Source organism: Indicator indicator, chromosome 14, assembly GCF_027791375.1.
Source record: "Indicator indicator isolate 239-I01 chromosome 14, UM_Iind_1.1, whole genome shotgun sequence".
NCBI lineage: Eukaryota > Metazoa > Chordata > Aves > Piciformes > Indicatoridae > Indicator > Indicator indicator.
In genome coordinates this window covers 14,077,187-14,091,681 of record NC_072023.1, presented here as the reverse complement: position 1 = coordinate 14,091,681, position 14,495 = coordinate 14,077,187, and the positions used below count along the sequence as shown (strand labels likewise).

The 14,495-nt window shown below is 43.3% G+C and overlaps 1 protein-coding gene across 1 annotated transcript; it reads left to right on the top strand.

Annotated features, from left to right (window-relative positions):
• Positions 1-4,683: 4,683 nt before the first annotated feature.
• Positions 4,684-8,457, top strand: TMEM213 (transmembrane protein 213). Its single transcript, XM_054387041.1, has 3 exons — positions 4,684-4,765; positions 6,687-6,752; positions 8,288-8,457. Exons 1-3 carry the CDS (start codon positions 4,684-4,686, stop codon positions 8,455-8,457), a joined length of 318 nt encoding a protein of 105 aa, XP_054243016.1.
• Positions 8,458-14,495: the final 6,038 nt, after the last annotated feature.

The window sequence follows — 14,495 nt, the reverse complement described above, 5'->3', positions numbered from 1 at the left end:
CAAGGAGCAAGCAAACATGGAGCACAGGGATAAATCTCTCTCTTGCTCTTCCATCCTCCCTAGATAAAGGAAGCAGAAAGCATATCCTATTTCATGTCTCTGGCATGTGGAATTAAAAGCATTTTTTAAAATAATAATCTGATAATTAAAGATCAGATGATGATGACTGATGATGAGGTGCCATTCAGAGAAACCCTAACAGGGAGCTCATTGCTGGCACCAGAAGCTCTGTCCAAGTAAGCTGAAGGCAGTCCTCAGGCAGCCCAGGCACTCAGTCTCAGGCTCCCCCTCTGGAGTTTCCAGAGGGACAGTGTGGGGTCATGGCAGGGCCACAGGTTTGACATTTGTCTAATAGCAATCCCAGACTGGACTGGAAAATACAAAGGGCACAGCTGTGCAGTTTTTCTAAATGCTAGAGGTGCTTTCCACTGTGCAACAGAAAGCACATATCCACTCCCCTGCTTTCATGATTGAAGACTAAAACATTTGTAGTTTTGAATTTTTTTTGCTCTGTTTGCCTAGTTTTAAAAATCTAAGCCCCTGTTCAGACACAGCTTTATCTTAGACTGCTACTTTCACATCAGTGAAGATACCAAGCAAAATGTCTCCACCCCAATAGACACATTGGCATCAAACATAAGGTTTTCAGCTTTTTAAAAGCCATTTGGAGGCTTTTATAAAGGCCCTTTAGCTTTTTTGAGCTTTATATAAAGGCTGCTTGAGAGGGAATTCGCCCCACAACACGTGTGTAGCTACCAGGCAGACCTGCCTTCTCTACAGATGCCTTTTCCAGAGCTGCACTTGGAGATTTTGCTACCCACAAAGCAAGCAGAGGAGATAGGTCCGCTTCTGCGGTCTCACCAACAGCACAGACCACTCAGCATCCTCCTTGGTGTTTAGCACCATGACCTCAAATGCTGCACAGAGCCCTTGTGAGTAATAACTGGGGACTGTCAATGCATGATCAACTTCAGTGTGCCAACACACAGAGCTCAGGAGAGTCCCAAACATGCAACCTCTCCACTCAGGCTGTCACTGCTTTCACCAGCATGGGGAAGTCTCATGCAGCTGTAGCTGGCTCTGGGATTAGTATCTTGGCTATAATCACTCTATGCTTAGTGCCACTGCACAGAAGGTTTTGCATGGCTACATGGGATGTTAATTTTTCAACTCTCTTTCACCAGAGTTCCTTCCTATTGCAGCAGCTGAGTACCCTGAAACAAGAATAGGGATGTAGTTAACCCAAACTCGAGTGGTTTGTATTCTTATCACTGCTATGTCCAGACATGATGTACCTACTCTGCTGGGCTCTTATGGGTGGTGGGTTTTGCCCTGTGTTAAATACCATGCTGTGGTTCAGTTGTTGCCATGCTGGTCACTCCTGGGGCAGAACAGGATTGCACCAGCAATCAACTTGCATTTGGAATTAAAAATACAAACAGGTTGCCTATGTAAACAGAAAAAAAAATATATATATACGCATACATACAGAATGAGTGTGTATGGGTATGGTAAAGGTAAGAATTTTCTGAGAGACACACCTGGAGGTGATCTTGGTCATCAGAGATCCTTAACTGTGAATCTCTCTGTGACACAAAATATACTAACTGGTGGGTATTGCCCACTGGTACTCTCTTCTCTGTAGTGACAAGTGGTAGGACAAGAGGAAATGGCCTGAAGTTGCACCAGGGCAGGTTTAGATTGGATTTTAGAAGAACATTTTCACCGAAAGAGTTATCAAACACTGGAATAGGTTCCCAAGGGAGGTGGTTGAATCACTATCCCTGGAGATGTTTAAAAGATACAGAGCTGTTCTGCTGAAGGACATGGTTTAGTACCAGACTTGGTAGTTAGACTACAGAGTGGTTGGACTTGATTTTAAAGGCCTTTTCCAAGTGAAAAGATTCTATGATCAAGCTGACCAGAAGCTACACACTGTGGAAAAGTCTCAAAGGGAGGAGTAGGGAAGAACCTAATTTTAGAGTAAGCAGAGTCTTGCCTTGAGAATTAAAGCAAGCTCCTGTCTTTGCGTGCTGCAGTCGTGGCAGGGCACTCCTGTGGAGACAAGAGTTTCTGCAGTGCCTAGAAACCCAGTTGGGGGAAGGCTTTGGAGAGTTTTATCACTCTTTGGGCAGTTAAAGAACTGAAATGTCTATGTATTACACAGAAGAAATGAAACAAAACTAAATCTGTGTCAGGAGATGATTTTACAGGGCTTGCATTTTGTCTGAACTTACCAAGCAAAGCCTTCACTTCCAAGCCAATCCAAAAACCACTGAAGCCAAGCGCAGCCTGCTCACTGCTTCAGGAGACTTTGGAGCAGGCCTTTCCTGAACCACAAAGGAAAAGAATTGCACTCTACTAATCGGGGAAAACATTTTCAGCATCCATCAGAAATGGGCACATTTGCCTAAAAGCTGACAAAGAGTATTTAGGTAAAAGTTAAAGTTCCAAAGGCATTTAATTACAAATGGAATCATTCATGATTCAATAGCATTTGCCCTCAGACACTTTGTACTTTTGCATTCATCATTTTTGCAAAATTAACTCTCAGGTCAACTTTCAACAGGAATCATCAATGGGAAATCCAGGCGGAAAAGGTGAAGCTGGAAGAAAGTGGAGAGCTTTCCCCAGCAAAGAACTGACTTCACATGCAATAGAGTGCTCAGATAAAAACACAACTGTCATGAAAGGAGTTGGCCACTGAAATGAGGCAGAGGTGAAGATCATCCTACAGGCTAGTTTCAAGCAGCTCTGAATTCTGAGCAGTTGGAGCATTTTTACAGCATTTCTCTAGCCGTGACTCATATGTACCAAGGCCAAGAACAATAGGGTCATGCACCTGGCCCAGCTGACAGCAGAGCATGGCACACCTTGGGTCACCCCTCAGGTGCCAGCTAAAGGACATGGCCATGCACAGCCCAGCAGCAGGCAGCAGCTGTTGCAGACCAGCTGGAACAAGCCTAACTCTGCCAGGCCCAGCAGCATGTTGACAGGAAAACAGGGAGCCAAGGTGGGTAAACAGGCCTGTTTCAGCTGGCCTGTCTTCATCTGCAGCTTGGCATGCCCTTTCTCCTGGGGAAACCTCTGATTGCCCATATACCCCTGCATGGTGAAAATGCTGGTAGCTGAGGTGGTGCAGAGTGTTTCCAGTGGTGCAGGCTGGACAGCAGGGAGGACAAGCAGGTTGATGGCACAGAAACTCTGGACAGAGCTAAGCTTTTGTAGGTTTTGCTCACAAGCTTTTTCTTAGAGGGAGACCAAACCAACCTTACATTCTGGCACAGCAGTACCCTGTTGCGTGCAGCTCACTGCAGTTCCTGTCAGAATTCTATTATGCCCCTCCCTGTGGATTTCAGTAGTGTGGAGAAGAGAAAAATAACATATTTAGATACTGTCCATTGTACTAGGATTGCTGCCTATGGCACCTTCTCCCTTGCCTGCCATGGGATGGTGCACATCCTCAACAGTCCCTAGACAGCTTCATTCTCACATGAATATCCAAAGCCACAGGTGACCACTGTGGAAGAGCACCATCAACCTGTTCACTGTGGAGCCCACCTCCCCCAGCGCCTTCCTGCCTGATTTAATGCCTGAAGTTTTCTCTAAGGACATTGTGGTGGGTTGAAGATAGAAGCAGGCAGAGCCAACAGTATGTGGAACAGGAGCAGTGTATGGTGCTTGTCAGACCAGGACAACACCACAAGCTCTTCAACAGTGTGGCTTTTCCAGCCAGGACTGGAGAAAAAAATCTTGCCCTTCAGCTGATACAATTTTGCCAGCAACTCTCCTGGTTTGTAGATAGAGCTGTGCTGGTGGCAAGATGCAGTTTCTGGCTCTGCTCATGTACATGGAGGAGGTGAGGTAACTGCTAGAGAAGAAAGGCTCTTTCAGCATCATGTTGCACACAGGTGGTGGAGGCAGTAACAAAGTTGTGCTCATGGAATGAGGACAGCAGCAACTTCTCCAGTGCAGAAGCCCCAAGTTTGCACTGGTCCCAACTCAAGGCAGGTCCTTGAAGAAAGGCCACTGTCACTGTGGAACAGTTGTCTGTAACCTATGTGAAGCAACTGATTTCATCCCATTTCTCAGTGGAAGCAAGCCCACAGCCTGTGTTAACCCAATGGCTAACTGTATCAATGTGACCAAAGACTGAGGGTTTTTTACGCTTCCACACAGCCCTTTTAAAAACTCGTCACTGCTAGGCAGTTTTGGGCAGTGACCAGGTCAAAACCATGCAAAAGAAAAAACAAACAGGGAAACAAATTCTTTACCCTTAGTTCCGTTTCAGCTCTATTAGCTCATCTTCACAGGACCAAAAGGAGACTCAGAAGACAGAAGTTGCCTGGGACCCCATCAGGAAGGGCTGACTGCAGCAGCCTTTCTCCTTCCAGCTGCAGCAGATCCTGGAGAGAAATCTTCAGGTGTGACCTTCAGGGACACTCCACCTGTCTCAGCACTGGTATCCACCTACTGCTAGAGCTGTTTTGGTCAGAGCCCTTCTCTTTCCTCACCCTGTTGTGGCAGGCAAGTTCAAGGTGTCCTGGCAGCAGGAAGCTCCTTTGCTCCACCCTCTGCCTTGCACGCTGGCTCTCTGAGCTTATTGAGGATTTGCTGAACCAGAGCTGCCAGCGACAGAGACCTGATCTGTGTGGCTGCTCAGGTGGGAGCTGCACCCTCAGCATGAAGCACTTCTCCCGCAAGCCCTGGGCAGCCTTTGCAGTGCTCTTCTTCACCAGTGTGCTCCGGTTTTCCTGCTCAGCAGGTATTTCTCTTGTCTTCTGCTTCAATTTATATACTCTGCCTTTTCCCTCACTTCCTCTCAATACATAACTATATTGCCCATGGACAGTAATTTGTTCTTTGAAAACTAGGTAGGCTTCCTTGTCTCATCTAAAAAGTGTAAGGAGCTAGAACTGATTAATTCTAATGAGAATTATCTGACATGATTGATCACAGCATCTTTCTGAAGAGATATGCTTCAGGCATATGCTTTGGAGGTAGTCACAGATCCACTGTAAATGTGGCTGAGTTGCAGGTTGCTCCACTGAATGGCAAGGAGGTAAGGGACCACAGTTACCTGGCCTTCATGTGCTTGCTGAGGCAAGGGACTGTTTGACATACCATCCAAGAAGCTCACTATAGTCTGATTTAGGTCTTATTAGTTGCTTTTTGCAGGAAATCTGACTCTGGTGCCCACTTAATTGGAGAAGCTGCCTAAAAAACCACAATGTAAATGAGAGCTGTGAGCTGTTCTTTTCCCTTCAGGCTGCTGCCTGCATTTATATATCAGCACCAGCTAAAACCTGTCAAGATGTTTAAAGATGGGTTAGCTTCAACAGCCTGTCCTTTAGGCTGGAAAGTCTATAAACATAAACCAACACTATAATGCTGGAGTACTTTCTTCCACAGGTCATATGGAGTTTTTAATGATTCTTCCCAGTGCTCCTGTGAGGTATTTATTAACTCAGAAAACAAATTATGGGCTTGGCCAAGGTCATTCAGGAAACCCTATAGCAGAGTCAGAAAAATGAATGGAGAGTACTCAGACCCTTCCCTAGAGTAGGCTGCCCAGGGACCCTCTCCCAGTGTGGCAGTGGCCCTGAACTCTGGTCTTACTGATGATCAGTCAGTGTAAAACGCAAAGCTGGGCAGCAGCATGTGACCCCAAGGTAGACATCTCCTGCAGGACAACTTGATTTTATTTGGTGTTACTTGGAAAATACCAAACTCAAAGCAAAAGTTTGATCAAAGGTCCTGATCTGTTTTGTTCTCCTGAGCTGAAACTAAACCTGAGCCATTACTTGGAAGTCTTCAATGAAATCAAGCTGGAACTGATTTTCTCTTTCTCTTGCACTCCAAATTATGATTCCAGAGTGCTGATTTGACTGGAAATAGTTCTCTCGTAGCCTCTGTTGGGTCTGTGGATCAACAGTACATTGGAGCCCCTCCACCTGCATGCAGTGGGAGCTCCTACTCCTGTACCCTCTCCAGGCTGTTTCTCACATGTCTTTGCAGTGGACCATTTCAGCATAGGACACTTCACCTGGATGAACTTGACCTATACAGATTATAGTGGCACTGGAGGAGATATTTCTTTGACTGCCTTCCTTTTGCAGCATGGGACAGGCTGGTTCTCTGTTTCTAGGTAGGAAGCAGGATAAAGAGGCAAGTCCCCATCCCTCTCCCTTCCTTCCTTATTTCTGTATGTTGTATTTTCCAGCCTGAGCTGGTTATCATGCTGGCCTGAACTTGAGCCCAGGGAGAACAGTTTCAGATGCAGCTGCAACTGAACTGCAGAGAAGCCAAAGCTTCCTGATGAGGCTGTGTTGGGTCTGCTGAGGCTCTGCAGGGACGGGCTGAGCTCTGCCAGACTCCTTCACATCCCACAGTTACTAGGAATTTTCTAAGGGCAAAAGAAGGTAGAAGTCACTGAATGGTCTCTCTCGTTTCAGTCCTTGCTTGTTCTGCTAGAAGCAGCTCCCTCTAGAGCCTGTGTTGACAGTGGTGGGATGAGAAAGCCTAGCCTGATGCAGAAAGGTTTAGGGGTGGGAACTTACTTTTTTCAAGCTGCTTCCATTCTACAGACCTCTGCAGGGCCAGTGGCTTTCAGATTTTCATGCTTGATGTCCAGTATTGCTTTTCTAATCTAACTTGCTTTTTCTCCTGTACTTTCCTTCTGCCAGCAGCTGAAGATGACTCCAATGTTTCAAGTCCTACGCTCACAACTGAGTATGAAGCACCATGTCTTAGTAAGTCTTCATAAATCATTACTACCATGACAAAGTCAAGTGCTGAGACTACACAGGTGACTTAGAGGCTGTTCTGGAATAGGGTTTATGTTGTCAAGGCTTCCATTGCAGATGAAAATCTAGGACTCATTTCTAAGATTCCTCCACTGGCACACACAGTATAATAACTTAGGTACATTCAGATCGACTGATAGCTTTGAACAGACAAAACCATAGCTAATTCAATTTGTGTGTCCTAAAGCTCCCTACCAGACTATCTGTAGATACAATGGGGATTCTCAAGAGTGGCTCTTTCTCCCACTCTACCAGGTCTTCTCCAAACAACAAGTTCCAGCCAACACAGGATCTCACCAGTCCTCCCAGAGTCTTACACCATCTCAAACATCAAACATTCCCATAGTTCTGCACTGTCCAAATCATAGGATGTATACCAATGGAGGTATGCTACTTCAAAGCACAGCATAGCTAGGCATTACTTTCCCTTCTAAAGGGACACAAAGATGTCTCTTGTTGTGGGAAGAGCTGCTTTCTAGAGTGCAGGACGACTGCACTACATGCACTGAAAACCAATACACAGGAGCATGGTCCTACCTGATACACACGAATAAGAGCAACTCTGCAGTTTCTGCACTTGCCTTTTCCTTGGAAACATGCAAGAGGTTGACTTCCCTGCATCAAGTTCAGGAGGCATTCACCTTCCACAGCTGACAAGCTTTGTGCATATCAACACACAATGCATGTAAATGCAAGGTGGTTTTGGCTGCCTCAGCTCTCCTTGTGCGGGGTTTTCACACTCAGCTTCTATTCCAGCCCAATAGGGTGAGATACCATGGTCCCCCAGGCTCCCTTTGATGTCTCCAGCCAGGATGCAGATAGAGCTGTGCCCTTGTGATGGAAGAAATATGGCAAATGCCTTTAAACATCATAAATGAAACAACTATTACATATTCTTTAACTGACTTTAGGAAATTGGACTGATTTAAACAAACAAAAGGATGCAAAAGATACAAGAAAAAAATACATGAAACTGTTAAAAATTATTTCATTTTTAACCATGTAAACCAGGAATTCCCCAATGATGGTGTGCTTTGCAGTTGTTACTTGCAAGTCACCATCAACAGCCCAGCAGAAGCAGCTGCTGCTTCTATTGCTGGCAGACACTAGGTACCTGAACTATTGGAGATCCTCTTACTCTCTCATATGAAGGTTTCTCTACCCTGTGTTTATTTTTATTTTAACTAGCTACTTCTATCATATTCTGTTTCTCAAACTGACTGAGGAGAGGCTAAGTAGGTGTTTTGAAAGGTTTTGTTAATGATGGGCACAGGGGTAAGAACAGCAGCTCAGATGTTTGGCCAAGCAAGGTGTCTTAAGACATACAAATGAAATTGAATATTGCCATTGCCTGGGTTAAGAGCCAAGCTTAGGGGAAGGATGTCAAGGCAGACTGACAGGTCACACAGTGAAGTCACCTGCTAAGAAAACCTGTTACGTAGTTGGTGTCCTATCAGCTCATTTAATTTCTTTGCTATCAGATGTGAACTTCTGCATGCAAGCAGCTGTGTGCTGCCCGACAAGCGTGGATGATTATGGATGGATCGCAGCGGCGGTCGGCTGGAGCCTCTGGTTTCTGACCCTCATCCTGCTCTGCGTGGACAAGATCTCAAAACTCCGCCCTGATGAACCCAAATATTTGGTGGCCTGAAGCAGGACAAACCAGCAAACAGCAGCACTGGGGAGCAGGGAGGTGCAGACAGACTGACAAAGCTTTTCAATCACTTCGATAAAAACAAAAAAAACCTTCAGCAGAAAAGGTAGGGCACCTGCTGGGGCTTCAGCCAACCCAACTCAGAGCTTCAAGTCAAGATGTGGAGCAGGCAAGTCTCTGCAAGCCACCACGTGTCCCACAGTGCCCAGAAAACCTTTTACCTGAGCTCTTCTGTTCTTGCTGTGTGTCAGCAGCAATGAGATGCTGACTTTGCAACAGAAAGTGGACAATCTTCAATTCTACCAGATCCATTACTAAGTTATAGGCCAGGTTACACCTCTAAGTGGATGTAACTCACTGGCTGTACCAAGTCCTTCTGACTCACTAACCTGTGGTGTTTTAAAGTCTATTAACTGACATCAGTGAAAACTCTGCTATGGAAACTTAAGAATTGTTTGGGATGGTTTGAAATTAAGGCTATTTTTTTTCCAGTGCAGTTATATGTAAAATGTTTTTTAGGAACTGAAAGTTGGTTGTTCTCATTCAGCTTGCACCTGGCTCTGTAACAAAGCTAAGCTGATCTGTGGCAAGCAGGTTCAAACCAGCATATCCAATTCATGCACAAAACTGCTTCTGCTTATACAAGATAATAATAAACATCCTTATCAATAGAAAGATTTTAATTTACTGGTTTATATTGATAAAACTTTAAATGGCAAGGAATTATCCAAGCCAATTTGTTGGAAACGTGACTCTAATATGCAGGAGGGTTTGCCCAACTGCAGTCAAACTGTCTGGTTTGGTGCAGTTGAACAAGTTTGATTTCTATTCATTAGTAAAACAATAAATCAGTGCTAAGCTCATCTAGACACACATAGAGTTAGCAAATCTGCTAGAGATCAACTGAAATGAAACATAAAAGTTTAGTCGCACACCAAATAAAGCTCTATTGGAGACTTGCATCTTTTAAATATCATTAGGACCTCCCTTCAGCTTATCAATATATAAATCTCTTTACATTTATTCTGACACAACTAGGTACTACCAGGGCAACACTGTGACATTTCCACTGTCAACCAGAACGGGCACAAGTTAGACACTACAGAAGGACATCCTTCCATACCATTGGTGTCACTTAACAGAAAATGCCTTCTAGAGTGAAATTCTGAGCAAGGACAGTAGCATCAGGAAGGAAAGTTTTGAAAGGAAAGGGCTCAATTCTTAAGTGGCTTTTATATGCTGTTTTCTTTGGTTGTTTTTTGTTTGTTTTTTTGTGGGGTCTTTTGTTTGTGGACTTTTTTTTTCCTTTTACATGTACTACACTGCCAGTAGTAAATAATCAGAAAATATTGTCCAATTAAGAAAAACAATCTCAACATTTCAACATGTAACAACTAAAACAACCCATGCTGACTGGGCCTGATCCCCTGGTTGTCCTCTATATGGTGTGTAATGGTGCTTGAGATGACCTGCTCTATGACCGAGGTCAGACTGACAGGTCTATAGTTTCCTGGATCCTCCTTTCTTCCTTTCTTGTAGGCAGGTGTTACATTTGACACCCTTCAGTCCACTGGGACCTCCCCAGTTAGCCAGGACTTCAGGTAAATAATGGAAAGTGGCTTGGTGAGCACATCTGCCAAGTCCTTCAGCACCTGTGGGTGCAGCCCATCTGGCCCCACAGACTTGTGTGCATCTAAGTGGCCTAGCAGTCACTGACCACTTAAGTCCTCATTTATTGTGACGACCTTGCTCTGATTGCCCTCCCTGACTCCTAGTACATGAGGCTGGGTGTCCAGGGAACTGCTGATTCCAGTGCTAAAGACCAAGGCAAAGTAGGCATTGAGCACCATTGCCCTTGGATCAAAAAGTTGATCACTGGAATGAGATGAAAAAGAAATAGATTCCAACTCATTTGATTTAGTACAAAGAAAGGCAAAAAAAATGTTTGAAATCTGAATGGCTGAATAAAAGCAAGTGTGACTGAAAACAAGGAGTTTGAACCCTAACTTTTGCTGATTAAACCAGAACATTTTTTCATGTTTTCTGGACAAGGTTTCTGAATTTCAGGCATGAACATGTGTAGTGCCTGAAAAGAGACAGGTCTACAAGCCTCTCAGGAAGACCAACAGGGCAGCAGGGACATGTAACCGATCAGCACTTCTAATACCAGAAGATAAAAACATTAGCAGTAGCACAGCATTCTAGGGTAACTACTTTAATTTGCCTGGAGATAGTATCAATCACATCTGACCAGTGATTCCTTAAATTCTAATTCAAGACTAAATGGATTGGTACTTGGTGCATGACTCTTCATCTATTTAGATACCATTGCTCTGCTAATGTCTTGCATTACTCACTGCTTCTGTCCTTGGGGTTTTAGTGAATGAGCTACATATTAAGCAATTGCACTTTACAATGATTACTCTTTGCAAAATCACTAGAGGGATAAAAATTGGCAAGCATCAGAGCTTCCTACTCACATGAAAGACACAGAGAAAAGACAGAGGTTAAATTAATAAGAAAAGGTGCTCTGTACTGGGACACTGTAGGAATTTTGATAAAGCCATCACAAAAACTATGAATTCAGAAAATTATTATAATTAATATACAGACAAAGAATGAAACACAGGCATTCTTGGGAAGCAACCACCCTCTCTCATCCTTACCCTCCAGATCCTGCTTATTTTGTGGTGCCAGCAAAACCAGCATCTGTTGTGGAATTCGCTGCAGGAACCTAGATGCAGGTTTCTGCCTCAGAATCAAACATGTGCTTATCAAAAAGCTTATTTCCGACTCCTATTTTAAAATAAGCTTCTGGAAATAAACATGGGGTAAATAAGGCAATACTGTCTCCCAAGTCTGTGAACAGCTTGGAAAGAAACACACAGCTCTGATACACAGAGACATTTCCTGTCCAATCTGACAGTACAAAATCTAAAGACACAATCATTTAATTATTCTGCTTGCATATCAGAAATAATGGTTTATGGCCCATAATTTTATGGGCCCCAAGAATTGACTTCTCCCTCCTAGAAAGCCCTTCTACATTCACTGGAGAAAGATGTTCAGTCTCAGTGATCAGCAAATGAAGCCAAGTTCCAAACCCCACACCCTACTTATCATCATGCCCTTTGCTCCAAGATCTAAGGAACTAAACTAATTGTAAAAGCTGACATTTTTTTCTCTGCCACTATGAATGGTAAAGTCACATCTTCCATCTGTAAACCTGCAAGATGCATATTTTGGGGTTAGCATGAACTAAACACCAGTCATACTCAGTCCTAAATCCTCTGTCTCATCAAAGGTCCCCATCACAACTTGGTTTGCCACTTGAGGAAACCAAGAGTCTGGACCAATTCATAACCTAATTTAGACAAAGATGTCACAGGCTGTGCAGACCCTTTTCATGCTTTTGCAACAGCAAGGCAGGATTTGAAGACTCTTCTAGTCCAGTTCTGTCTCCCAGCAGCAGATATTTGGGGAAGATAAAAACCACGCTGCACACAATCTTTCCTTCCAATCCCTTCCTCTGCCCAGCTCACAGGTGAAATCCAGCACTCTTCTGATACAGAACTCTTCCCCCTGGCATTTTGAAACTAACCTTCTGAGGACTGTAGATAGTTTAATGCAATAATGCCTTTCAATTACTTTTGCTCTTCAACTTTTCTCTTGTGATTACTATCGTTCTGGTTTCCCTCCACCCTTCTCTTGATCTCACTTTCCACGAATCTCACATACTCACTGATGAGTTTGTGCACCAAGTTAAACAGTGTGTCACCATTCAACTATTTCATATGAGGGGCTTTATTTTTTAAGACAATCATATATTCAAACCAAATCAATCCAACAACATTCAGCTCTAATATGGCAACCCTCTGAGCTCAAACAGATGAAGAAATCACCATGCCTAAACTGAGCCATGCTAATGTCTCGTAGAGATGGTGGGTATCAGATGTTAGTTCGTTCTTACACAGAGGTTCAAACAATGCTCACTGGCACTAGTGCTATGGGCTTCTTAAGTGTAAGGCTGCAGGAAACAGTGCTCTTGGCTACCCTGCTTCCAGGCAGAAGTAAGATCATTGTAGGTGACATTTTGTCAGTGATGCTGTCTGCTGGAAGTGACAAACTTCTGTTAACTTCTTTGCAGTTCTACACTGCAAGAGCAAGGTTATGGTTTCCAGAGTCCTAGCAAATTTTCCTCCACATGTCAGTGAAGTATAGGATGATGTAGCACTAATGTAAATATTTGACTGCACATTTAGAAATCTTCTAAATGGGAGATTCCTCACCTTTAATCTTGATGTGTTCTTGTATAAAGCTGCCATCACAAAGCCCGAAGACAGAAACTACCATAAGGATCAAACTCATCCATGGAAACATGAAGTGTTCCATGCAAAATACAACACAACTTACCTGAAATCATTTTATCCAGGATTGACTTGCCTAACAAATCCTGTAACCAGTTTGAGAGCTTGTGGATGCCCCAGTCACCTATATTTGCATTGATGCTGAACAGTTTCTTATCTGGCAGCTATGTTGATGTACTACTGATAGTGGCTAATCCACAATTCTTTCTCCTTTAAGTCCAAGGAGGAAAACTTCTTGATGTTTTATTCCTGCAGTGGTCTTTTAATTCCTATTTCTTTAGACAAGTTTCTTTCAGATCTTCATTTCAGGACTAAAAGAGCATAGCACACTGTCAAATATAACACCACATTAATTTTCCTGGAATATAAGTTTTTTTTCTTCAAATAAACAATATCCAGGCTGCTGCTTTTAAATCTTGCACAGCACTAAAACGCTTAAAGAGCCTTGGTGAGAAAACCGACTTCCAGGAAGCCTTGGGATGAAAATCTTAGAGATGTTTTCATGGGAACATGACAGAGCTCTTAAGAACTGTGTACATCAGAATTTAATTGCAAATGCAAAGCAATAATTTTCATCTTTCAGGCTCTCTTTACTCTCTTAATTCTCATTTCACTTCGCCTGCTCTACATATGATAGTAAGATTATTACACTAAGTGAAGCTGAAAACCACTCTGCCAACCACCTTGGAGGTTTAGCATTCATTTCAAAAGACTCTTCAGAGCATTTGTTCAAATGTGCCAACATTTTATTCCAATTAAGGCAAGATGTAACAGCCTAAACATAAACTTCCAGTTCTGGAGTAAGGACTACTCAAAACTAAACAGGAGTGGCCATACAAATGTAAAGAGTACCAGGAAAAAGTAACACAAAATCAGGACAAAAAATTCCAGCTCTACAAAGTATGAAGTGCAAAGGATGTGTATTTTTCTAGTACTGACATTTTTTTTTTTCATTTATCAGTCTTCAGTGGGATTCACAGGACTGCAGCTCTACTCCAGAAAAGTCTCTAAAAACGCAGTGCAACTCCAAGGATTTTTGCTTCTCAAGTTTCCTACTCCCAAGGTGAGTGAACTCACCTTGGGACTTGTATATCAAAGGTAGACATCTTGCCAAGTGCATCCCAAACTGTACTAAAGAATGTGTAGGATAAATTCTCCTTCCAAAGCATACATGCAGCTAAATGGTTTTCAGAGGAACTCATGCAGATGTGACCAAGGACAATATGCAGACCAACACTTGGATCTGAATTACCAATCCTATTGGTATGACCTGCCACAAGCTGAGCTTGCTCTGACCTCATTGAGTTATTGCCAGTGACACAGAAGAAAACTTTTACAGTCCTCCTTCTGACATAAGCTGCATTTCAAGGGACGCTCACTGTAACAGAGACACCTGAGTTTTCAAGCACTCAAGTGCACTCACACCACAATACTACAGTGACTCTTTGTCAGTATTGCCCCAAACTTGCATACCTAATTTCTGTTTCTTCATTACTTACGACCTACAAGCAGTGGAATACATGAATGATAGCAGAATAGTGACAGCTGATTATATTCCCCAGGATTTTCTCCCCTCTTTTAAAATAAAATGTAACAGGAAGAGGGAGAAGATACCAGTTACAAAAGGGAACTGGATTCTATTTCCACATTTAAGCACTTTAAAGCTGC

Bases quoted from the DNA above. Each gene is read 5' to 3' on its own strand.
- TMEM213 (XM_054387041.1), top strand. From the start codon at position 4,684: ATGAAGCACTTCTCCCGCAAGCCCTGGGCAGCCTTTGCAGTGCTCTTC. The intron at 4,766-6,686 runs GTATTTCTCTTG...TCCTTCTGCCAG, and splicing joins CCGGTTTTCCTGCTCAGCAG to CAGCTGAAGATGACTCCAAT. The intron at 6,753-8,287 runs GTAAGTCTTCAT...CTTTGCTATCAG, and splicing joins GTATGAAGCACCATGTCTTA to ATGTGAACTTCTGCATGCAA.